This window comes from Corvus hawaiiensis, chromosome 9, assembly GCF_020740725.1.
Source record: "Corvus hawaiiensis isolate bCorHaw1 chromosome 9, bCorHaw1.pri.cur, whole genome shotgun sequence".
In the NCBI taxonomy this organism is placed as follows: Eukaryota; Metazoa; Chordata; class Aves; order Passeriformes; family Corvidae; genus Corvus; species Corvus hawaiiensis.
This window is the reverse complement of record NC_063221.1, coordinates 32,273,576-32,297,308: the sequence shown is the minus strand read 5'-3', so window position 1 is coordinate 32,297,308 and position 23,733 is coordinate 32,273,576. Positions and strand designations below refer to the sequence as shown.

The window sequence follows — 23,733 nt, the reverse complement described above, 5'->3', positions numbered from 1 at the left end:
TTGAGAATGGGTTTTTTTGTCCATCTAACTTTCCTACAGGGAGCAGATTTGTCACCACGGGATGGAATTCCTCCCTCCTAAATCCCAGGTTTCTGCTTGTGTGCTGGAGCGTGGCCCTGTACACACCCCAGGGTTTGTTCTGCTTAGATCCAGCTTTGCTCAGACTTTATCCATATTTTTGTTGCAAAGAAAATGTTTCCTTAAAAAATCTGATATAAAAATCATTCATATGTGGCCTTCAGCACATATGTGCTCTTTGTCTTCAGATGCCAAAGTGCTGTTCCATGGACGTCAGTCCATGCGAAACAACCTTGGCAGGGAGACCCAGTGAATTAATTTTTAATCACAGAATCCCAGACTGGGTGAGGCTGGAAGGGACCACAGTGGCTCCTCTGGTGCCACCTCCCTGCTCCAGCGGGGTCATCCCAGAGCACAGGATTGAGTCCAGACAGGTCTGGAATATCCCCAGGGAGGAAACCCCACAGCCTCTCTGGGCTCTGCTCAGGGCTGGGCCCTGCCCAGGGCAGCAGTTCTGCCTCCTGTGCAGGGCAATTCCTGGGCTCAGGCCCTGCCCGTGGCTCTGGGGCCGCTGCTGGGCCCCGGAGCAGAGCCCGGGCCCTGCCCTGAGCCCTCCCTGCAGCCAGGGACACCCAGGGCTGAGGGCCCCTCTCAGCTGGGGCTCCTCTCGAGGCTGAGCAGCCCCGGCTCCCTCAGCCTGTGCTGGGCACGGGGATGCTCCAGGCCCTTCCTCAGCTGCGCAGCCTCCGCCGGCCCCGCTCCAGGAGCTCCCTGGCCCTGCTGGGCTGAGGAGCCAGAGCTGGGCACGGCACCCCAGAGGTGCCCCCAGGGCTGGGCACAGGGGCAGGATCCCTCCCTGCCCTGCTGGGAATGCTCTTCCCAATGCACCCCAGGATCCCATTGGGCACCGCTGGCTCAGGGACAGCTCGCTGTCCCCCAGCACCCCCGCGTCCTTCCCCAGAGCTGCTCCAGCAGGTCCCCCCCAGCCTCTGCCGTGCCTGGGGTTATTCCCAGGTGCCGAGGTACTCCAGGCAGCGCTGCCGGGCAGTCAGCACTCTGCTCCCCTGCGGATCAGCCGCGTGCTGCCGGATTATTCCCGGCCATTCCCAGGGAACGCCGCTCCTGGACCCCGGGAAGGCTCCCCGGGAGCGGCCCCACACCGCGCGGCGCGCGGGCGCCCCCCAGCGGGCGGGCCCCGCCCCACCGGCAGCCAATGGGAGGGCGCGGAGGCCCCGCCCCGCCGGCGCCGCAGCCAATGAGAAGACGCGGAGGCCCTGCCCCGCCGGCACCGCAGCCAATGAGGAGGCGCGGAGGCCCCGCCCCGCCGAGCCCCCTGGAGCGCTGAGGGCCGGTCCCACAGAGCCGCGGCCATGGCAGGCAAGGGGACCAGGGGGTTTCTGCCGCCCTTCAAGCACTTCGCCACCAGCGCCATCCACGCCGGCCAGGAGCCCGAGCAGTGGCGCTCCGGGGCCGTGGTGCCGCCCATCTCGCTCTCCACCACCTTCAAGCAGCGGGCGCCCGGCGAGCACGCGGTGAGTGCGGCCGCCACCGGGGCACCGAGCCCGCCACGGGGACAGCGGGTCACCCACAGGGACACCGAGCCCCCCTCCCGGCCCCAGCGTGGCCCGGCCGGGGACCCGGGAGGCGGCAGGTCCTGGGAAGGGGAGGGAGCTCCCGGTGCAGGTGTTTCCCCACGTGGCAGCTCCCGGGCAAACGCGAGCATCTCGCTCCGCCGGGAGCGGGGCTTTCGCCAGGGAGGCTGTGGAGTCTCCTCGCTGGGGATATTCCAGAGCCGCCTGCACGCGACCCCGTGCCCTGTGCTCTGGGATGGCCCCGCTGGAGCAGGGATGGGACCGGAGCAGCCGCTGTGGTCCCTTCCAGCCTGACTCAGCCCGGGGTTCCGTGTTCCCGCAGCGGACGGGGATCGGGAGAGGTTGGGATGATTCCCGTGTGAAAGGCGGGGGAAGGGGAGCAGGGAGCACCCAGAGCCCCCTTTCTCCAGGGAGCTGCTCCAGGGCTGCCCGGAGCCGGGGATCTGGGAGGCTCTCCCTGCCCTGCCCCCGCCGCAGGGCCCAGGCAGGATCCCTGTTCCAGTACACACGCTTTGTGTAAGAGCCTGCTTCAGTTTTCCTTCCAAACCGAGGGAATATTTCATAAGGATTTTGTGGATGCCCTGTAGAAAGTGCTGGAAAGGTTTGCAATGAGCTATGCTGGAATTTCTGACGGGACGTGGCACAAAGCTGCCACTCCTAATTCAGCACCTGCTCCAAACCCGTGCCGTGCTGGTCGGCAGGAGGAATTTGCCTTGTGATCCCTCATTCCACACAGAATCCCAGCTGTGCTGAGGAGGCCCGTGGGAGGAGTCACGGTGCTGTATCCTCAGCCTGATGACAGGATCCGTGTTCTTGCTGGGAGCTCTGCAGAGCGATCTGCAGGATTCCTGACTATGAGGAAGTTGTCCTTAAAGAGAAATCCAAAAAGCAGGCAAATCCCAGGGTGCTCAGCAGGTTCTCTCGGTAACAACTGCATCTGTGCATGCATGAGTGGTGTTTTCCTTATTAAATTTCCCCAGAATTTGCATAAAAGCTGTGGCACTGAGAAACGCATGGGTTCTCAAAAACTGAGGAGAGGAGTTGTCCAGTGCCCTGTGGGTGTGATGGAGATGGACACACGTTTTTCCTGAGAATTTCCTCCAGAGAGGCTGTGGAGTCTCCCTCACTGGAGATAACCAGAACTGTCTGGACAGGATCCCGTGCCCTGTGCTCTGGGATGGCCCTGCTGAGCAGGGATGGGACCAGGGGACCCTCATGGTCCCTTCCAGCCTGACCCAGCCTGGCATTCTGAGGATGGTTGGACTGTGCAGCCCAAGCCCTTTGCTCCCACAGATGGATTCCTAGGGAAAAGCAGGAGAATGTGGCTCCTCGCACCAGTGCCCCCCAGACCCCTTTCTCTGGTGGGGATCCCAGCTGGATGTGCCGGGACATCTTCCTGCTGCTCTGGGAGGAGCTGGATGCCCTCAGCCAGGGCTCTTTAGAGAGCCTAGAACTGCTGTTGTCCCAAACTTTCCCAGTGCTCTCTCTGATGTTTTTTCTTATTCCCATACCAGGGTTATGACTACAGCAGGTCTGGGAACCCCACCCGGGATTGCCTGGAAAAGGCTGTGGCCGCCCTCGATGGAGCCAAATGCTGTGAGCACCTCATGGGTTGGACGGGGCTTGGGACAGCCTGGGACAGTGGGAGGTGTCCCTGCCCATGGCAGGGGTGGCACTGGGTGGGCTTTGGGGTCCCTCCATCCCAAACCATTCCATGATTCCATGACCACGGCTCTGGCTGTTGGTTGTGGGCAAGAGCAGCTCCGTGCTGGGCAAGAGCCCAACGCTTCTCGTCCAGGAAAGTGACAGGACAGGTTCTTTTCAGAGGCAAAGCGAGGAAGGCCAAGGCAAGTCTGACTTGTTGTGTCACATCAAACACGGCCCATCTGCCACTGACTCCTTTCTCTTCCAGGCTTGGCTTATTCCTCTGGCTTAGGAGCTATTCTGAACATCTGTCACCTGCTGAAGACAGGGGACACAATTATCTGCATGGATGATGTCTATGGAGGTGGGTACAGCACCCTGTGGCTTCAGTCTTCATTGTGCAAGGGATTAAACCTGCCTGTGGTTCTCAGGAACTCTGAATTTCCCACGTAGGACCTCACTGTTCTTTGAAGCCTTTTCACTTTGTGAGGACACAGATCCCCCCTGTCTGATCTGGATGTTGAAATAATCTGTTGGCACAACATGGAGGCTTAGAAATACATAACAAGGAATCCATGTTTGAGTGAGGGGAAATGGCAGCACCTTTGTCTTGGCCAGGTTTGTTTGCAGAGCAGGAGCCTCTGCAGCCCAAGGCAGCAGCACTTCCCAGTGTCTGGTGTTTCTCCCAGCCCTTCCCAAGGTTTGGCCCTTTCCCAGCCAGCATTTTGTCTGGACTGTTGCAAACAACAATTCATCATTTCCTCCAGAAGCACAACTTTGCTCTGTTGTCCCCATGTCCTCTGAACACTTCAGTGCTGCCCCAACCCACTCTTTGGTGTTGACCTTGCACTGTTTTTATCAATCCCTGTTCCAAACAGCTCCCCAGTGGCAGAGTGCATCCAGCACTGCCAGAGTCCTTCCACAGGGTGAGCTCACTGCAGTTCCCAGGGACATTCCCTGCTCATTAAAGCCTCAGCCTGGGCTGGTTTCTGCAGGGAGGAATTTCATTGTTTCTCCTCTGCTTTGGTTTGTTATGAAGAAAGGGTTTCCTTGCAGAAGAACCACCCAAACATCACTCGGATGTTTCCTTCAGCTCACAGACTCCACCTCCATGTTCCATCCCTTCATGCTTGGATGGAGAACTGAGTCCCTGGAGAGAGCCTTGGCAGAAGGCCCCAATCAATCAGTTTTTAATCCAGGCAGTATTTCCTGGTAGTGAGTGCTGCATCAGCACATCCGTGGATCAACTGTTGCTGCTGGATTCTTTTGTCTTCCCAGGGAAAGGCCTCAAGGTCAGACAGGAAGGAATCCTTTTTAATGGAGGGATGGGAAACAGTAGCTGGAGTCCTCCCCTTCATTCTTCTTCTCTGTTTAATTTCCTGGTCATAAACTCCCACACTGATTTCCAGTACTTCATCAATCACTCTGATCCCACATTCCCATTATTGCTGTTTCAGGATCATTAAACCTGCAACAATCTTGAAACTTTGTAAACAAAGAAAATAGACATGTGCCATTTCTGGTGTGCAGCATAAAGCTGTGCCCTCCTGACTGTCCCTGGGTGGTGCAAGAGGCTGGAGAGCAGGGAATGAAAGTTAAGGAAGTTGTTTCATTTTGTGATTTTTGGGTTTTTTTAGGCACAAACAGATATTTCAAGCGAATAGCCTCAGAAAATAATTTGAAAGTAACTTTTGTTGACTTCACAAAACCAGAATGCCTGGAAGCTGCAATCACTCCAGAGACCAAGGTAGGGGAGAGGGAAATGGATTTTAAAGGGATATTAAATTGTTCTGTTCTTGCAGCTGTTGAGCTGAGGGGGGGCAGCTTGGGGCACAGCTGGATCCACCATGTCCCAGTGTGCTTCCTCATGGAAAACATCCTAAGAAGGGCAAAAACCCCTGGAGAGAGAGAGGAGGGAGAAGGGAGAAGGTGAGAAGGAGCAGAGGGAGCCCCGAGGAGCCCGGAGCCGGAGGTGCTCCGTGGCACTGGGTGGGTGATCCCTGCTCCAGGGGCAGGGAGCTCAGCTGGGAAAGGGTTTGGGATAAGACTCAGTCCTGGCTGTGCGAGGCCTTCTCCAGCTGGGATGCCCTTGGGATGGTGCCAGCTCAGCAGAAGGGAAACCTCCCTGAGCCTGGAGGAGTCCAGCTGAGGGCTGCCCTCGCTGCAGCAGGGCCACTGCCCGGTCCCGCTGCACAGAGCCTGCGGGGAGCTGACCCCAGTGAGCACCCAGAGCCCTTGGGGCTCACCCAGCACTGGGAGCTCTCTGACCTGGTGTTTTTGTTGGGTTTGTGCAGCTGGTTTGGCTCGAGACCCCCACGAACCCCATGCTGAAGGTGATCGACATCCGCGCCTGCGCAGACGTGGTGCACAGGTACCCGGGGGTGCTGCTGGCCGTGGACAACAGCTTCATGTCTTCCTACTTCCAGGTGTGTCACCTGTCCCAGGGGAGCTGGAGACACCTTTGGAAAGGGATTATATCAGATCTACTTCCCAGGAGACCCAGCTAAGCCCTGGTATTTTAGGTGTAAAGTCACCCTTCTTGCAGAGTGCAAAGTGCCTGGTTTTGTTCAGGGTACTGAGATCTTGCTGAATTAAGAGAACTCTGCAGAAAGTGTTAATGCTTAGTTCAAGCAGCTCTGCAGTTGGCCTGGGACATACCAGAGGCTTGGTGATTTTCCCCTGCAACATATTACTCACTTTAGAATTCTCAATGTCCTCCAGAAAGGGCTGTGTGGAAGAGCACAGGGAGCTGGTTAATGTGTCTGGAGCAGCCTGGTGTGGAGCGAAAGCCAGTGCTAATGATTAATTGGTGAGAGCAGTAGGTGATGCACCACACTGTGCTAAGAAAAGGAGAATATCACAGTGATCTGTCCATCAATACTGAGTGTAAAAGGCCTTTTCCATGGTGGTTCTGGCTGTGCATCTCCACATTCCCTGGGTGGAAGTCTGTGTTTATTGTGGCACCAGCAGTCTTTGCATCTGCCTGCTCTGTTACATATTGAATGATGCCCCTCACTCTTTAGAATGTGTTGATATCACGTGCACAGTCCCTTAATTAGCAATTGATTAAAAAACTGGCACTGCCCAGCACCTCTTGCCCATCCACCTCCTGGTTTGTCTCGCTTCAGGAGGCACCTGGGGAGAGCTGGGAGCTGAGGGGGCAGAGACCTGGCAAAGGAACCTCCTTTCCTCATGCAGGGCAGGATCTCCAGCACCTGGAAAACAAAGCAATTCTTTTGCTTTGCAGTTTGAGTCCTTCATTTCCTAAGGAAATGCACTTTATAGAGTAAATTCCATTATTTGTCCCTGCCTCAGCTGAGCAACAGAACTATTTTTCCCAAATATGAGCTGCATGTTGGATGTGTTCAATCTCTTCTCTTCCTGGAGCCCATGGGAGTTGGAGCAGTGCTTTTAAATCCCATTTTCTTGTGCTTACCGTGAATTCAGAGTGCCTCCCTGTCCTGCTGCTTTTAGCACATGTTCTATGGTCATCCTCAGGTCTTTGTGTTTGGTTTCTCCACTTATTTTTCCTGTGTAAGCTCACGGCCCTTTGGAATAGCTGGGAAGGAACCTGAGTGCACACCAACTTCATTCAGAGCTGTGCCTTTCCTTTCCTTTCAGCGTCCTTTGTCCCTGGGGGCTGATATTTGTATGACTTCTGCAACCAAATACATCAACGGTGAGTGTGAGAGTTCAGCACTTCCTTGGGACAGGGATGGATGGGATCTTGGGAAGGAATTCCTGGCTGGGAGGGCGGGGAGGCCCTGGCACAGGGTGCCCAGAGCAGCTGGGGCTGCCCCTGGATCCCTGGCAGCATCCAAGGCCAGGCTGGACATTGGGGCTGGGAGCAGCCTGGGACAGTGGGAGGTGTCCCAGGGATTTTATTAACAGTGGGGGTTTGTGGCAGGACCCTGGAGCAGCTGGAGTGGCTGATCCCATTCTTGTCCCCTGTCATTTGTAGGGCACAGCGATGTTCTCATGGGCCTGGTCTCTGTAAACCGGGATGATCTCTACGAGAGGCTGAAATTCCTGCAGTACTGTAAGTCCAGACAGGGAATTCCTGACAGGAATCCTGTTCACATCCCCAGCTCCTGCTGGGGAGGGAGTGCATGCACACAAGTGGGAAATCTGCCTGGGAATGTAACTTAACAGAACTGGGAAAAGCTCAATTAAAAAACTCCAGTATGAAAACTCCAATCAAATGAGAGACGTTGGTCTCCACTTCCTGGGCGCTTCGGGAGCGTTCTGGGGCACATCCTGAAACCATTGGGGTGCCCACCTGCAATTAGGGGGGTTTGGAACTCACTCGCCCAGCAGGATGTGCCCACTGCAGATTTATCATCTCTGTTGATTCCAACCATTTTCCGGCCTCTTCATTGCCAGGAGTAAATTCCTGTCCAGGGTTCTGCCCTCAGCAGAGGCAGGGAAGGTGCTTTGTGCCCAATGAATGTAATCCTTGAGGCCTGAGCTTGTGAATTGGCCTCATTAACTGGCTCCCCAGTGCGGGAGATGAGGAGCAGAGATTGCCTCGGGTGTCTTCCCACTTGTTGTAACCTCAGAAGTGCTGGAGATGAGGATGCGTTTGGCTTTGCTGAATGCAAAACACCAGCGCTGCTGAGCTCTGTGGAATTGTGCTGCCATTCCCACAGCCCTGGGAGCTGTCCCCTCCCCCTTTGACTGTTTCCTCTGCAACCGGGGGCTCAAGACTCTGCACATCCGCATGAAGCTGCACTTCCAGAACGGCCTGGCTGTGGCCAAGTTCCTGGAATGCCATCCCCAGGTGGAGAAGGTCATTTACCCAGGTGGGTGGGCAGGACTTGGGAGCATCCCGGGGGAGGGATTTGGGAGCTGTGGTGCCCCGTGACTGGGGCTGGGTGCCCAGCTCAGTGAGACTGGAGCTGCCCCAGCTCTGCACTGGAATTCACTGGGAATTCTCCCAACTCTCCCCCTTCCAGGGCTGCCTTCCCACCCCCAGTACGAGGTGATGCAGAAGCAATGCACGGGCTGTCCTGGGATGGTCACCTTCTACGTCAAAGGGAACATCAAAAATGCCTCTGCCTTCCTCAAGCACCTGAAGGTAAAGGCAATAAAATCACCCTCAGAGGGAGCTGGAGCTGCCCTGCTGAGGGGAGGGTGGAAGTGGCTTTTCTTGCCTGGTGCTTTGGGTGTTCCCGACTCCGAATGGGGATCATTTGTCCCTGGGGGTTAATGAGAGGGAGCAAAGGGACGCCTCGGCCCCGGGAAGTGTTGGTTTGCTCCCAGGGCGAGGAGGCATGTCCAGCTGAGCCCAGGAGCTGCTGCTCCCGAAGGGCTTCCTGCAGGACGGGGGAGCCGGGGCTGGTGCAGCTCCGCCCGGGGCTGGGATTGTTGGGGTGTCTGTGCAGGGCCAGGGGCTGGATCAGTGATCCCTGTGGGCACTTCCAACTCAGGATATTCCAGGATCTATGAACTCCCTTTTCATGCAGCCATGACCTCCTTTCCCTTTCTCCTGTAGGTGTTTACCCTGGCTGAGAGTCTGGGTGGCTACGAGAGCCTGGCAGAGCATCCGTAAGTTCCTCCTTCCATCTTCAGAGCCTCAAAAAGCTGCAGAGCACCACAAAATTCCCACCGTTTTCCAGCCCCCAAAGCTGTTTTGCCTGTAGTGGAACTCCAGGACTGGTGTGCAGCACAAAGCCAGGGCAGACCCCAGAGGGAGGGAATTCTGGGAGAGTGCAGGGATGGAGGAATTTTGCCTGGAGGGCTGAGGCACAGCTCGTGTCCATGCAGACAGTCGCAGAAGCTGCTGAGCCTTGGGATAAGGAGCAGCTTGGATTGAGGAATGCCGTGCTCCCTGCTCACACAAGAGGGCACAGCTCACTGTGTGCACCCAGCTGCCTCTGGCTCCCTGGCAGGACCCAGGATTTTGATGGAATTGGATTGTTTTACTCAAAGCCAATTTGCTTTTTGGGAAGATACATGGAAATTAATGACTGTATTTCAATGCTAAATCGTTTCACTTACTGATTTCAGATTAACAGCAAACCCTGAACTCTTCCAGGAGCTGACAGGAGCTGGTGCCAGTGACTGAGCACGTGGGGAAATCCCTTCTTGCCTGTGTGCTCTGTGGCTGGAGGGGATAAACCCTCCAGAGTCATTTGGGACAGTTTGAGAAGGCATCTGAGAAAGCGGAAGTGAAACCAGGAGGTTTTGTACTGGAGGTTGCACATTCCCCACATGCAGAGCTTACAGCTCTTCTTTAGAATAAAAATACAGCTCTGGAAGGAAGAGGAATGGGATTTTCTCCTTTTTAAATTCCAGATTTTTAAGTATCCACTTCTTATTAATCATTTGTGTCTTGGAAATGCAACCTGGAGACGCAATTCCCTGACTTGTCAGCATTCCCATCATTTCCAGGAGCTGCTGCCAGGAGCTCTTTGCATCTGTGGGGTCACACAAGCGGCACAGAGGAGGTGTCAAATCCTGCTGCCTTTTCAGGGGTGCTGGCAGGGAACCAGCTGGGTTGGTTTTACCAGTTAAAGTCCCAAGTTCTTAGGAAAAATTCTCTTTTTTATCCCTCCAGGGCCATCATGACCCACGCCTCAGTGCCTGAGGAGGAAAGGAAAGCTCTGGGAATCACAGACACCTTGATCCGCCTCTCGGTGGGGCTGGAGGATGAGGACGATTTGCTGGCAGACCTGGACCAGGCCCTGAAGGCTGCGGTGAGTGGGGTGTTCCCCTCCAAAAATAATCCCCATCCAGCCTTTCCCACTGGCTGACCCTTCAGCCCCTCCCAGATGGGCCCTGGGGTGTGGCTGGAAAGTTCTCCCTGCCCGGTTTCCCTGTGTGCCAGGGATCCAGGGGCAGCCCCAGCTGCTCTGGGCACCCTCCCAGCGCGGAATTCCTCCCCAGTGTCCCATGCAGCCCTGCCCTCTGGCACTGGGAAGCATTCCCGGGTCCTGTCCCTGCAGCCCCTGCCCAAAGCCAGCCTGCCCCGATGCAGAGCTGGGCAGATCCGGGTGTTTGAAGGGGGAGTTTGGTCTGGGGGAGCGGCCGTGGGGGTTTGGGGGGCAACGGGGAAATGTGAACCTGCAGCAGCTGTGGAGGTGTTGGGTGCTCTGCACAGGCAGGAAAGGTTTGTTCCTGTGTTTTCTCTTTTTGTGTCTGGTTGTTTTTATTGGGGGGGAGTGTTGGGGTTTTTTAGGATAGGGAAACTTATCACCAGTAACTCCCCAGATTTCTCTTTGCCAGCACAGAGCATGAAGAGAATCAAACGCTAAAATGTGACTTTTGCTTGTGAAAAGCAAAATCAAAATGTGTGGTTGATAGAGGGGCCGAGCACAATGATCCCTCCCTTTGCTTCCTGCAGTTTGCATAAACCCTGAGGGTCAAAAAGGAACTTGGAACTGGACATGGCTGTGGACGAGGACACGGAAAACCAAACCACTCTTGCTTTGCCTTTGCTTTTGGGAATTCCAGCCTGGATTGCCGGGACTCTCCCGTGCTGCTGTTGGGTTGCTCTCCCTGGCTGGGCAGGGACTGTGCTGGGCACAGCCTGGGCTCTCCCTGGAATGTCTGGAGCCAGGAGCTGTGTGGGAGCAGCCATGGGCACCCCGGGCATGTGCTCCCTGCTCTCCAGCAGAGCTCAGGGCTTCTCCTGCTGCTGCTGCAGGGTTTGGGGCACAGGGGCTGGTTCCTGGTACTGCTCTCAGTTCCTTCTCTTCTCACCCATCAGCTCAGCGCAAAAACTTGATTGACCTCAGATTTATTTTCATTCAGTTTAATTTAATTTAATTCAGTTGGAGATTTGCTTAAAACCTTTTCCTTCTCTTGATGTTTTATTGAAAATGAAGTCCAACAGCTGGTAAATAATAACTAAGGAGGAATCTCTTTTTTAAGAAAAAAATCATGTGCTGTCATGGGAATTATTGGAATTATTTTAATAAAAATACTTTTCCTTTCCTTGCTTGTATTCCCATGTGCCTGTGCTCCTTGTGTTCAAAATCGGGGCATGGAGTGACCCCGGAGTGGTTGGAATTTTGCTGTGGGAAGTCAGGAGGGCTGGAGCCGGGGCGAGGGGCCGGAGCTGAGGCAGGACAATTCTGTATTGGCCACACCCAGAATAACCTTCATTGCACAGAGGGATTAAATCCTGCGAAAACCAAGGTGAAGGCGTTCCCACCCAAACCCACTTAATTCCAGAGAATCCCAGCCTGGTTTGGGTTGGAAGGGACCTCAAAGCCCACCCAGTGCCACCCCTGCACCTCCGGAGCACCTCTGACATGAGGCGGGGCTAGCGGTCCCAGCACGTTAATTACTGGTAAGTAACGAACTGGGATTAATGAGCTTCTGTTAATTACTGTTAATCGCAGTTGGGTAATTAACGCCTGTCGAGGTGCTCGGGGCGGGATCCGAACCCGCGGCCTACGGAGTCCCCTCAGGCCGGCCCGCCGCTGGCGTCACGCGCCACGTGCCCCTGTCTCAGCCAATCAGCTGCCGCCGGCGGATTCAAACGGCGGGCGGCGGCGGCGGCCGTTGTGCGCGCGGCGGGGCCAGCAGGGGGCGCTGCGCTCCCCGGCGGAGGGGCCGCCATGGCCGGGCCGGGGCCGGGGCCGTACCGCGCCACGAGACTGGTGAGGCACCGGGCCGGCGGGGGCTGCTCAGGCACTGGGCGGGGCTGCTCAGGCACCGGGACAGCGGGGGCTGCTCAGGCACCGGGCCGGCGGGGGCTGCTGAGGCACCGGGACAGCGGGGCCGCGTGCGGGACTCGGGGGCGCGGCTGCTGCGGGGGCAGCGGGGCGCCGGTGTCACCCGTGCGAGCGCTGGGGGACGGGAGGTGGTCCTGCCCCTCGGGCCTGCTGTCACGACATGGTGGGGCTTAGGGAGGCTCCCTGCCCGCTGCCGCGAAGTGTGGGTGCCCTGGGGCCCCCTGCTCCTGTCACGGCACGGGGGTACCTGGGGCCGTCCCGCGCCGTGCCCGGTTCGCGGTGTGTGCGTGCCCGGGGCTGCCCTGCCCGCTATCGCCACGGGGGGGTGCCCTGGGACCCCCCCTGCGGTCGCGACACGGGGCGCTCCGGGACGACATGTGGGTGCCCCGGGCCCCCCGCCCCGTGGCCCCGATCCTCGGGACGCTGCGCTCGCCGCTTCAGCTGCCGCGCTCGCTCCGTTTCCGCGCAGTGGAACGAGGTCACCCGGCACTTCCGAGCGGGGATGCCCCTGCGGCGGCACCGGCGGCGCTTCCGCTCGCACGGCGGCTGCTTCACCGCCGCCGAGGCCGCGGACTGGCTCCACCAGGTGCTGAGGAGCAACAGCAGCTTCGGGCCCGACGTGACCAGGCAGCAAACGGTGCAGCTGCTGCGGAAATTCCTCAAAAACCACGTCATTGAAGATATCAAAGGCAGGTGGGGAGCTGAAAACCTGGAAGACAACGGTGCCCTGTACAGGTACTGAGATTGAAATTATTCCGTGGCCCTTCAGATTGAGAATTTTAGTTTAAAATGCTCAGATTTGTAAAAAGAACTTGCTTTGGGTTGAGCGTTTTGGGCAAAAATTTAATTATTAGCATCATATTGCTCCTCTGAGTGTTCTGCTTTGCTCCTGTGTCCATGCTTTTGTCTATCCGAGGTTTTTGCTGGAATACAAGCAGCACTCCAGTGCTTTGGAGTGAAGCCAGAGTGTTTTGTAGTAGCTCCCTGCTGGGTTTGCTTCTCTTGGACCTTTTATACAAAGTCCAAGTGGGAAATAGAGCCAAGCAGCTCTGAAATGAAAGATATTAAAGGCCCTCACTTCTCACATTCTGGCCTTTCTCTGTGCCAACATCTTCAGCTTGACTTTGGCATCAAGATAAACAGCCCAAAGCTACTTTATCATATGATACATTTTAAAAATCAGTGTTTTCCTTTTGATTTTCCTGAATCTCTTCACAGTCCTATGGAGTCACTTTGGTATGGAGTGAGAGTTTTCGTTTTGGTCAAGTCATTTATTTGATTACAGACCAATTCTAAATGTATTTAACATCTCTCCTGTTCACTACAGATTTCCTTCAACATCTCCAGTTAAACCTCTACCAAGCCCACCAAGGGAGAACTTGGAAAACTTCTCTGGAGACAAAGGAAAACCTTTTAAACTGCCCAGTTCATCCAGGAGGGCTTTGAAAAAACCGGAGTTCCTGCAGTCTCTGGTAATAGCTTCTGTTCCTTACAGGATTGCTGTTGTCTTGTATCATCTTTACTCTTTAAAAAAGTAAAACTAGAATCTTTTAGTGACACTGTTCTGTTGTGGCATCTTGCCTTGAGAACTCATTTGGAGGTAAGGAATTAAGAAATAAATTGGTATGGGAGGGGTTTTTATTTTGTTTTGGGTTTTCTTTGTTTTGTCTCAGTGCAGAATTATCCCTGCTCAGGGATTTTAAAGTATTGGGAGGGCTGGAAGGTGAAATTCTAGAAATTGTGTGCACAATATGGCCTTGTTGAAACTTAATTTGTCTTTGGGGGACAAATAAAAGGCACAAACCATTTAACTTTAGCTTTTTGGAGAAGATGGAATGTGCGCGTGGCCCTTGATTAATTTGAGATTTGCGTGCATAAATTCTGAATTTAGATTCCAGTCCTAAAGGAGGATAATTCACATATTAATAAGTCTGGATTTAAGGTGTTTTTACCTTTTCAGTTGCTGATTTTGAGATTGATCAAGGTTGTTTGGTTTTTTTTTTTCCACTTCTTTTGCTTTTTAGTTGTGTGCTTCCATTTCAGTGCTGAGGCTGAAGGTTCCTCTCTGGCTCATGTGGAATTTAATGTTCCACAGAATGCCCTGTTCTTCTAATTCCAATTTTCTCTAATTTTTAATTGCCTTAAGAGCCTTGTATTCCTTACAGTATAAACCACTCATTTCCAGGAAAACTTAGCAAGACCAAAACCTGATGTAATACAAGAAAAGAAGGAAGACACACTGCAAGGCAGGGAAATAAGCCAGGAATATGTGCAAGAAACATGGAGAAATATCATCCTGATACAGTAAGTGACAAATTACCCAAAGCACCTTCTCACTGAGGTATGAAATAGCCCAATCAAGCTTTTGCAATTTGTTCTTAATTTTTAAAACTATGTTTTAAGCTGAATATTTTTGCCATTGTTTACACAGCTTTTCCAATGTATTTGTTACCATTGGATTGTTGCGTTTAAGGAATTTCTGGTCATGTGCTGTTGCTGAAATATGTTTTAAACACCACAGGTGCTCCTCCTGGCTGACTGTTGCTGTTTGTCCCAGGGAAAATTGTCCTCCTGGAACTGAGAAGTTATTAAACAGCACTTGAGTTTCTCGAGAGTTTTTGGATAGATATGAAAAGAACTTGTTTTCCTTCATTCCTTGCAAATCTCTGCTCTCTTCCTCCCCCAGTTTGCAAACCATTTTGGGGCTCCCCTCGTTGGAGGAGGTTCTGCAGCCGGCCCAGATCATTCCTGAGTTTGTCATGTACAACATGAGCAGCACCAGCAAACACGGGGTGGTGATTCTGCAGGACAAAGCAGGTGGCATTTATTTCCCTGGCTTTGCTTAAACATTCTTTGTTTATAAATGATAACTAATCTGTTTCATGGTCTGTTGTTTGCACTTCTTTCCCAAACCACAGCACAGCTCAAGGACCTTAAATCCCATCCTGTTCCACCCCCTGCCATGGCAGGGACCCCTTCCCCTATCCCAGGTTGCTCCAGCGTGGCCCTGGACACTGCCAGGGATCCAGGGGCAGCCCCAGCTGCTCTGGGAACTCCATCCCAGCCCCTCCCCGCCCTCCCAGGGAACAATTCCTTCTCAATATCCCATCTAACCCTGCCCACCTTCAGCTTAAAGCCATTCCCCTTTGTCCTATCAAAATTACATGTGTAGCAATACTTGGAAGTCAGTTTTAAGTTTAATCTTTTGTACTTTAAGTGTTATTTAATACATATGAGCCATTATTAGTTGCTAATTATTTGGGCTCGTGTGTAAATAATGCGTTTATCTGTTTATATTTCAGAAGACCTCCCTCACTGGGTGTTGTCAGCCATGAAGTGCTTGGCCTACTGTAAGTCCCTGAAGAGCTTCTAAGTTCCAGAAACCTCTTTTGAAAGTGGAAAGGGAAATATTTGTGTGTGTGAAATCAGTTGTGATGTTTCAGTTCGGAAATTGGGCAAAACCTGTGTGTGGTTTCCTCTAATGCAGCTTTTCAGGAGTGAAAGGGACTTTCCTTTTCCAGTCCCTGGCTTTGAGCTGGACCAAAACATTTCCTACGTTTCATATTAAGCTGGGGACAGCAATTTTCTTGGGTTTTTTAACCATCAACTAGACATTAATTAGATGAGTGCCTCTCAAATGAAACCAGAGATAATGAGCTTTTTTCCATGTACTGAGTTTCCTCTTGCTCAAGAATCCAGAACTCCCTGTGGGAGAACTGGCATCACTGTGCTTTGGAAATGAAGGAACATAAAAGGGTTGGTTATTATTTTGCAGAGGAACCTATAAAGACCATAGATTAATTTTTCTGTCTTTATTTTCTTGGTGTGGAACAGAACTGAGCACAGCTCTTCAGTGGCTGCCTGGAACCTCTTACACTATTTGTGCCAAATACAATATTTGTGGATTGCTGACAGGATTCTTTGCTTGTGAAACAAGAATAAACTTCAGCTGATTTTCAAAAATTCCTGTTACAATGGAATTGTGGATTTTTGGTGTGAATTTCCTTTCTTCCCCTCTTTTCAGGGCCCAGGAACAATGACATGAGCCAAGCCACCTACAGTGGGTTTGAGCGCGACGTGTTCAGAACAGTTGCTGATTATTTTCACAGTCTGCCTGAGCCATTGCTTACTTTTGAATACTATGAGCTCTTTGTTAATATCTTAGGTATGTATGAATTTAGAAACAGTCAGGGAAGCTGTAAGTTTAGATCAGCTGGGGGACAAATGTGTGATTCAAAGCAGAGCTTGGCCCCCTGATCTGTGTGGGAGCTCAGATCTGAGGAGGATCGTCACTGCTCCATTCTGTATTAGTGTTAATTAAAATGTAGTTCTGTCTCATGTTTTCCCATTTAAATTGCTGTTTCAGCTCACATTCTAAATATTCAATAACAATAACTTTAAAAAAGTGCTTGTTCTGCCTGTTCCTCACTGTTGCAGTGTTACCTGTCTTTGTTCTTGCATGTTGGTTGCAATTACCTTGTTAAATTGCTTTGGGACTGAACTAAAGTCTTCTTCATTAATATCTTAATTAATATCTTAACTTTGTTGTCTGTCTGCCCATTTAGCAGCTCTCTGAACTGGTTCACTTTCATACCACTTGCATCTTTAACATCTCTTTCATTTCCTGATAGTTATGTGTGGCTACATCCCAATTCCAGATCTGGGCAGTGGAAAACGTTCTGTCCAAGAGGAGAAATGTGACCCCCAGCCTTCAAAAACTCTTCAGTTGAACTCTTTCAAGTCCACTGAGTGTCTTCTCCTAAGCCTGCTCCTCAAAGAGCCTGATGAGAAGAAGAAAGGTGAAGCTTCCAGGAGGTTTTCCTCAGAAGAGCTGAGAGCCCAAAAGCAGCATGAAAAGAAATGGCAGCAACACCAACTACCATGTCAGCAAGGGAGTGCTGGGAACCTGATGGGAGGGAGCTGCCAGAATCTTGCAGGATTCAGGAATGAACAACAGCCACGTGGAGCATTTAGGACAAGGTGTTACTCCTTGGAAAGAATTGGAGCTGCTGCTTCGAGTGTGTGTAATAAAGGAGGATCTGCCTCCCTCCGGGGAGGTGGTGTGAGCACCATCACGGGAAGTGGAGAACTGCTGGATGAGCATGAAGTGACTTCTGTGGTGGAGCTGGGCTGGGCTGGCTCGGGCCAAACACAGAGCCATGGCCTCAGGAGAGTGTCTGCCCCATCCACCCGGGGTGAGGAGCTGTGGGATGGCAGCCACGGATCAAAGCGCCGCTCCCTGAGCCTGCTGGGCAGGAGGAGCTGCAGGAGCTGCACTGCCATCAACAGACCCATCGCTGAGATCACGGTGCAGCCCTGGGGGCAGGGAGAGGCCAGCCCCTGTGTGCACAGCAGGACTGAGGGCTCTGGCAGCACCATCCAAAAGAGACTCTGCAGGAGCAGCACAGAACTGTCAGAACGCTCTGTCCCCCCCTCCCCTTGTGTGTTGGCTGGCACAAGTAAGGGCTTTCTCCAGCATGTTGTACTGCCTTGTCATGTGGCCTCACTAATCCCTGCTTCCCTCACCTCTGCCACTCTTGCTAGGTTTGTGGATAAGGCATAGAACATGGATTTGTGGGGCTTTCAAAGAAAATCTGCTGGCTAAATTGTTGAAATTGCTGTAGCTCTGCTAACAAATAGTAGTGTGTAGCATCTTTGGAGTATGAGCTTGATGTGTCAGTAATTGGCCTTTCTGCTCAGGTAAGTGAGGAAGGAGGCAGGAAATCTGCACACACCTGCCTGTTGGAGATGTCTTTTTCTGCTCTTTAAATCATTATTTTTTGGAAATAGTTCTGGGAATAATGAGTGTCATTCCTTAATTGTATTATGGTCCTAATTGCACCATAATGAAGAAAGTTGAAGATGACCACACAAACAAAGGCCTGTACATTCTCTCTACTGTGTTAGAGCTGATTTCTCTGAAAAGTTAAGAAATTTGTGGTACTGAGGTAAAAATATGCTGGAAGTTGGTTCAAATCTTAATGCCAGTCATCTTTGTGGTTAACCTGTAGATCTCCTGCAGCCTCACCTAGAAAGAATTGCAGTGGAAGCTCTGCAGATCTGCTGCTTGCTGCTTCCACCCCCGAACCGCAGGAAGCTGCAGCTGCTGCTGCGGATGATGGCCAGGATCAGTGGCAATGTTGATATGCCACGGCTGCACGATGCCATGGGCACCAGGTCCTTGGTAAGAGAAGGAAAATCTCTTCTTAAAATGCAGATGGTTCTTCAGTCTGATTTCTCACCCAGCTGCCATTTAGAATCCCAGACTGGTTTGGGTTGGGAGGGACCTTAAAGCTCATCTCCTTCCAGGTTAAACCTGGCTCTTGGTGTGCATTAGGTCTGGGTTAGGTTGGCTTTTTTCCAATCACCTCACTTGTCTCAAGATGACCAATTGAAGATTTAGGTTTAGATGAGATGTAGGAAGGAATTCTTTGTTCAGAGGGTGGGCAGGCCCTGGCACAGGGTGCCCAGAGCAGCTGTGGCTGCCCCTGGATCCCTGGAAGTGTCCAAGGCCAGGCTGGAGTGGCTTGGAGCCACCTGGGATAGTGGAAGGTGTCCCATGTCCCAACCCAAACCATTCCAGGATTCTATTCTATGATTCTGTGAAGATGCTCATTTTTCCATAGGTTAAGCCTTTTTGTGTTATTACCTTTTCAGAATATGTATTTTTAATTGAAAGTGCTGCTCAATTCCAAAAAAATTACTTTAATTCAGATGAGGGAACAGCTATGACTCTTCCTCCTTGTGTGACCATACTTGGCAGTTGGTACTGGAGAATTTGTGCCACTGTAGAGTGGACAGAAGACAAGTAAACCCCACAGCTGTGTGTACTGAAGCTGTGCTGAACTCTTCCAGCTGATCCAGACGTTTTCCCGCTGCGTGCTGCGCTGTGCACAGGAGGAAGACCTGGATGAGCTGCTTTCCACACGCTTGGTTTCCTTCCTGATGGACCATCAGCAGGAAATACTCCAAGTCCCAGCTTACCTGCAGGTTGCTGTGCGGGATCACCTTGAGTACCTGAAGATGGCTCAGGTTGGTGCCATGAGAGCAGTTCAAATTCATTTGTTAATTGTTACTTCTGAAGGTGGGAAAATGCGAATAAACCCAGGGTATTTTGAATGTATAGATATTAATTATCTTATCATGTTTTGCAGCTTGTGAGTGGGTGTGGGTGTTTATTAGGTACTTACTCAAATAGTACAGAATGAGTTGAGTATATGCAGAGCCTTTTTTCTTTCAGTGCAAACAGGAAAAAGAAGACATTTGTGCCATCTTGCCAACATATTCCTACTGCAAACAAATCACTCCTCAGGAGTTTGAAGAACAAAAGGTCTCCACCTCACAGGCTGCAGTGGCAGAGCTCTTGGAGAACATCATCAAGGATAAAAACCTCTCTGTGAAGGACAAAAAGAAAAAGTTAAAACAGGTGAGTTTATTTCATCTGCTTCTGCAGTGCCTTTGTGAGGGAAGGGCTCAGGCACCAGAGCCTGGGGCAGGAGAGGAGCAGAACGTGCTGAGAAATGTTTGTGCTCAAGAGCTTTTGGGTGCTTTGTGTGCTCTGCTTGGGATTTTAAAGATGGTTTCTAATGCTGCATCTGATGGAGCCAGGCTGGGAGAGCTGGGGGTGCTCACCTGGAGAGGAGAAGCTCCAGGGAGAGCTCAGAGCCCCTGGCAGGGCCGGAAGGGGCTCCAGGAGAGCTGCAGAGGGACTGGGGACAAGGCCTGGAGGGACAGGACCCAGGGAATGGCTTCCCAGTGCCAGAGGGCAGGGATGGATGGGATCTTGGGCAGGAATTGTTCCCTGGGAGGGTGGGCAGGCCCTGGCACAGGGTGCCCAGAGCAGCTGGGGCTGCCCCTGGATCCCTGGCAGTGCCCAAGGCCAGGCTGGACATTGGGGCTTGGAGCAGCCTGGGACAGTGGGAGGTGTCCCTGCCATGGCAGGGGTGGCACTGGATGGGCTTTGAGGTCCCTTCCAACCCAGACCACTCCATGATAATCCAGACTTTGACTCTGCCTGGCAGCAGTGGAGTTTAAACAATGATGTAAAACCAGTATCAAATTACTCTGCTGGAGATCCTGCTCTCTGTTCAGTGATTCCTGATGGAATCACAGCCTGGATTCCTGTGGTGCACTGGCCATCTAAGTCACCATTAACATGCCATAGGTGGGTTTCAATTCAGTAGGAGTTAAAAGCAATAATTTTTGGCTTTAAGAGACCAAACTCTCTCTTCACAATCCTGAAACATTCTTTTGGTGGCCTTGGCCTTGTGTTTTGTAATATTTGTAGTGCTCAAGATTATCTCGCACTTCTCTGGCCTACCAACATCTTGCCTAATAGTAAGGCTAAAACACAGCAGTTTTGGCAGGATTTAATCCTGGAGGGTTTTTCTTTCCTTTGGCAAGTGTTTCTGCCCAGTGGAATAGTTCTGTACTTGTCCTGGAATCTCCTAAGCAAGTCTTGTGACTCCCATTTGAACAAGCAGCTTTTCAGGGCAGGCACACTTGGCTTTGGTGCCCCTCATGCAGCTCTGGCTTCCATGTGTGTTGTGGAAACTTTCTGGGCCTCTAAAAGTGAGCCTGGTTTGGTTCAAGAGCATCAAAACTTCCTGAATGTAAAGCAGAATGGTTAATTACAGTTGATTAAGACTTGGAGTAAGTGAGGAGTAAGAAATGATTCACAGCAGCAGGGGAAAGGAAGGAAATGGGGGCCCAAAAGTGATCCCAGGACTGGAGGTGCCCCAGCAGTGCCACCACAGGGATGGGCACTGCCCTGGCGCCTGCTGGACACACTCTTCTTGATGGGAAATGTTGGGAATTTTGGGGAAAAGCCAAATTCGTGGCACTTTCTAGAGGGTAAGGTCCCAGTTGTGCCAACAACCAGAAGTTACAAAAGGGGTTGGCTGAATCCATCAGTGGAAAGGTTTGGCTGATGTCCAGGTATTTCACAGTTTTTCATCCCTTCCTGAGGCCTTGCATGGGAAACAGGCAAAGTGTCCAAGTCACATCTCTGATTCCAGGTATTTTCATTTTCATGGAATCAGTGTAAGCTTTCCTGGGAGAGCCCTTCCAAAACTGGCTGAATCTTGGCTCCCTGTTGGGTAAAACTCATTTATCCATGGAATTCCTGGAAGGCAGCTCTCCAGGCACACCACCGTGGAGTGTGGAGTTTTTGTGGGATTATCTTGTCATTGGTGCTCGTGTGTGCTGCAGTTCCAGAAGGAATATCCCCAGATCTACGCGAGCAGGTTCCCAACGACGGAGACGGAAGCGCTGCTCCTGGAGAACAAACCCACCATCAAACAGCCCATGCTGAGCCTCAGGAAACCCAAATTTCGGAGCCTCAGGTATTGATTTCAGCCCACCTGAGCCATTTCTCCCTGCTGGAAGGCTGAGGGATTCACCAAAGGAATTGCTGCAGGAGTTTGGCGGTGGCTGGTCTGTGGAAGGAGGAAATGTTTACATGGACACTGTGCTGGAAAGGTGCCAAAATAGCTTTTTTGTTGTTGTTGTGCAGATACTTTGGAATAACTTCTAAAAGAAAAATATTTATCTGTTTACAAATTATTACAATATATTGGAGTAGGAAAATGTGAAAATCCACATAAAGCTGTTGTTAACCAAAAATTTATATATGGGTTTTTTATGGGAAACTAATGACCTGCTCTTGTTATAACCTTTTAATGTCTGGTCAGGAATTTGTGCCATTTATTGGAGTTTTTACGTGTGTGTGTGTGTTGTGACTAAGTGCCTTTTCTATTCTCAAAATGTTTGTCTTTAAACAAAGGAGCCTCTATGAGTTCAGAACCAGGAGAGCCAGTTTACCATAAATAAATGATTATCTTACTCCCTAAAATGCTTCTGTTCATATCATCTGTAAAACCCTCATCCGTTTTTTGATATTTATTTATATTAAAAGACTTGAAGTGTATTTCTGGCATTTTCATGGAAAATTCATTTTGGATCTGTTGGTGTGATTCTCAAAATAGGAGTGACCCATGAAGTGAGATGAGTGGAACCAGAATACAGAATTTCCCTATTTTTTCCAGAGTTAGGGATTTGCTTATTAATTACTATAAGATAAAGGTTCCCCCACATGAGTATAAATCTGCAGGAGTATTTTTGGGAAGGAATAATTAATAATAATTAATCTACTGCATGGCTCTGAGATCCCAGACTGGTTTGGGTTGGGAGGGACCTCAAAGCCCACCCAGTGGGCAGGGACACCTCCCACTGTCCCAGGCTGCTCCAAGCCCCAGTGTCCAGCCTGGCCTTGGACACTGCCAGGGATCCAGGGGCAGCCCCAGCTGCTCTGGGAATTCTATTCCAGGGCCTCCCCTCCCTGACAGCCAGGAATTCCTTGGTACATCTGTGACCCTGAGCCTGTCAGTTCTCTCCTAAAAAATACATTTTTCTCCCTTTTTTTTTTTTTTTTTTTTTTTTTAAGATTTTGTTAGAAACCCAAATTAGGCTCATTTTACCCTGGATTAATGATGCCTTAATGTCCTGTGGGTAACTTTGTGCTTTCAGGGTAGGGACAGCTGTTCCTCCCTGGAACATCTGTGATCAACTCCCTCCAACATTCCAGCACCTGCCTGAACTTGCTTCCAATGCTTCCCAACCCCTTCCACATTGCATAAATGCTTTGTTTATGTAGTGTTCCAGTTAAGTAACTTACGAGGTGAGAAGCTCCCATTTCCCAGGATTTGGCTTTCAAAGGCCTGCCCTCATAATTCCCAGTTCTTGATCCAGGTTATTTAATGTTCCTTTCTAAGGTTTTGACAGAACTTAACCAGAATGGGAATAAATAGAGAAATTACAATATAATTATGGTTATTTAATACAAAGGGTTAATGGGGGCCCTCAGTCAAAGGTTTTCTGTGAGAAGCCTTAAATGAACACTTGTCCAAGTGGAAACACTGCCTTGAAGGAGGGAGCAGACAAAACCAGGGAATGAAGCCAATGCTCACATGCTGGTTGTAGCACAAATGGAACAGGGACATATTTAATGTCTCTTTTTGTCCCTTCACCCCAGTTTGGATCCCTGGAGCTGTTTCCAGTTGAAAGTTTGAAGTTGCTCTTTACAGCACTGTTGTTTCCATGAATGTTGACTCTTACTAGAGGTGGTTCCCGATGATGAGCCTGGAGGAGGCTGACAGGAGACCTCAAGGGGCTGCAGCTCCACCCAAGGGCCAGCTCCAATCTCTGCTCCCTGGCAGCTGGGAGAGGACCTGGGAACAGCTGGAGCTGTGCCAGGACAGGGTCAGGCTGGAGATCAGGGAAATCTGAGGCTGCTGGGCACTGCCCAGGCTCCCCAGGGAATGGGCACGGCCCCGAGGCTGCCAGAGCTCCAGGAGCGTTTGGACAGCGCTGCCAGGGATGCCCAGGGTGGGATTTGGGGGGTCTGGGCAGGAACAGGTGCTGGAATGGATGATCCCTATGGGTCCCTTCCAGCTCAGGAGATTCCTTGATGTCTGACACTGGCATTTTCTTCTCTCTTGGTGTCTCCAGTGTCACATCATTCCTGGGTGAGGCTCTGGAGGAGCCAGGATGGTCCCTGCAGTGCTGAGTGCTGGTGCCAGCTCCCGGCGTGGCTCCAGCACCCTCCGTTCGACTCCTCCCTGGGTTTTTTTCTTTGTAATCACTTCTGCTTGGGAAGAATTTAGGTCTCAGAAAAACAGTGAAAGCCCCTTTTTGTGTGAACAGCAGGACAAAAGCTCCCAAAGCCCCGGGAGGATTTTGGTGCTGAAAGCCGGCTCTGTTCCCGGGGTGCTCTCATTGGTGGGGGCTGTTTTGGG

General features: G+C 51.6%; 2 protein-coding genes across 7 annotated transcripts; both read left to right on the top strand.

Moving 5' to 3' along the window:
• The first annotated feature begins 1,354 nt into the window (after positions 1-1,354).
• CTH (cystathionine gamma-lyase) lies at positions 1,355-11,180 on the top strand. Its single transcript, XM_048313042.1, has 12 exons — positions 1,355-1,550; positions 3,125-3,206; positions 3,523-3,618; positions 4,892-5,001; positions 5,549-5,680; positions 6,876-6,933; positions 7,216-7,293; positions 7,904-8,056; positions 8,210-8,331; positions 8,749-8,801; positions 9,814-9,952; positions 10,600-11,180. The coding sequence occupies exons 1-12, from the start codon at positions 1,389-1,391 to the stop codon at positions 10,606-10,608; spliced, it is 1,194 nt and encodes a 397-aa protein (XP_048168999.1). The 5' UTR covers positions 1,355-1,388; the 3' UTR covers positions 10,609-11,180.
• Positions 11,181-11,800: 620 nt separating this feature from the next.
• On the top strand, positions 11,801-21,866 carry DEPDC1 (DEP domain containing 1). 6 transcript variants are annotated; one of them, XM_048313038.1, is made up of 12 exons: positions 11,801-11,863; positions 12,408-12,673; positions 13,266-13,410; positions 14,124-14,242; positions 14,625-14,755; positions 15,241-15,288; positions 15,963-16,103; positions 16,570-17,397; positions 17,950-18,122; positions 18,794-18,970; positions 19,179-19,364; positions 21,149-21,866. In XM_048313038.1, the coding sequence occupies exons 1-12, from the start codon at positions 11,822-11,824 to the stop codon at positions 21,287-21,289; spliced, it is 2,397 nt and encodes a 798-aa protein (XP_048168995.1). In that variant the 5' UTR covers positions 11,801-11,821; the 3' UTR covers positions 21,290-21,866. The 6 variants fall into 6 exon arrangements, with proteins under 6 accessions (XP_048168995.1, XP_048168998.1, XP_048168996.1 ...); XM_048313041.1 differs by lacking the exon at positions 16,570-17,397; XM_048313036.1 differs by lacking the exons at positions 11,801-11,863; positions 21,149-21,866 and adding an exon at positions 20,956-21,142 and having other exon boundaries at positions 12,007-12,673.
• Positions 21,867-23,733: the final 1,867 nt, after the last annotated feature.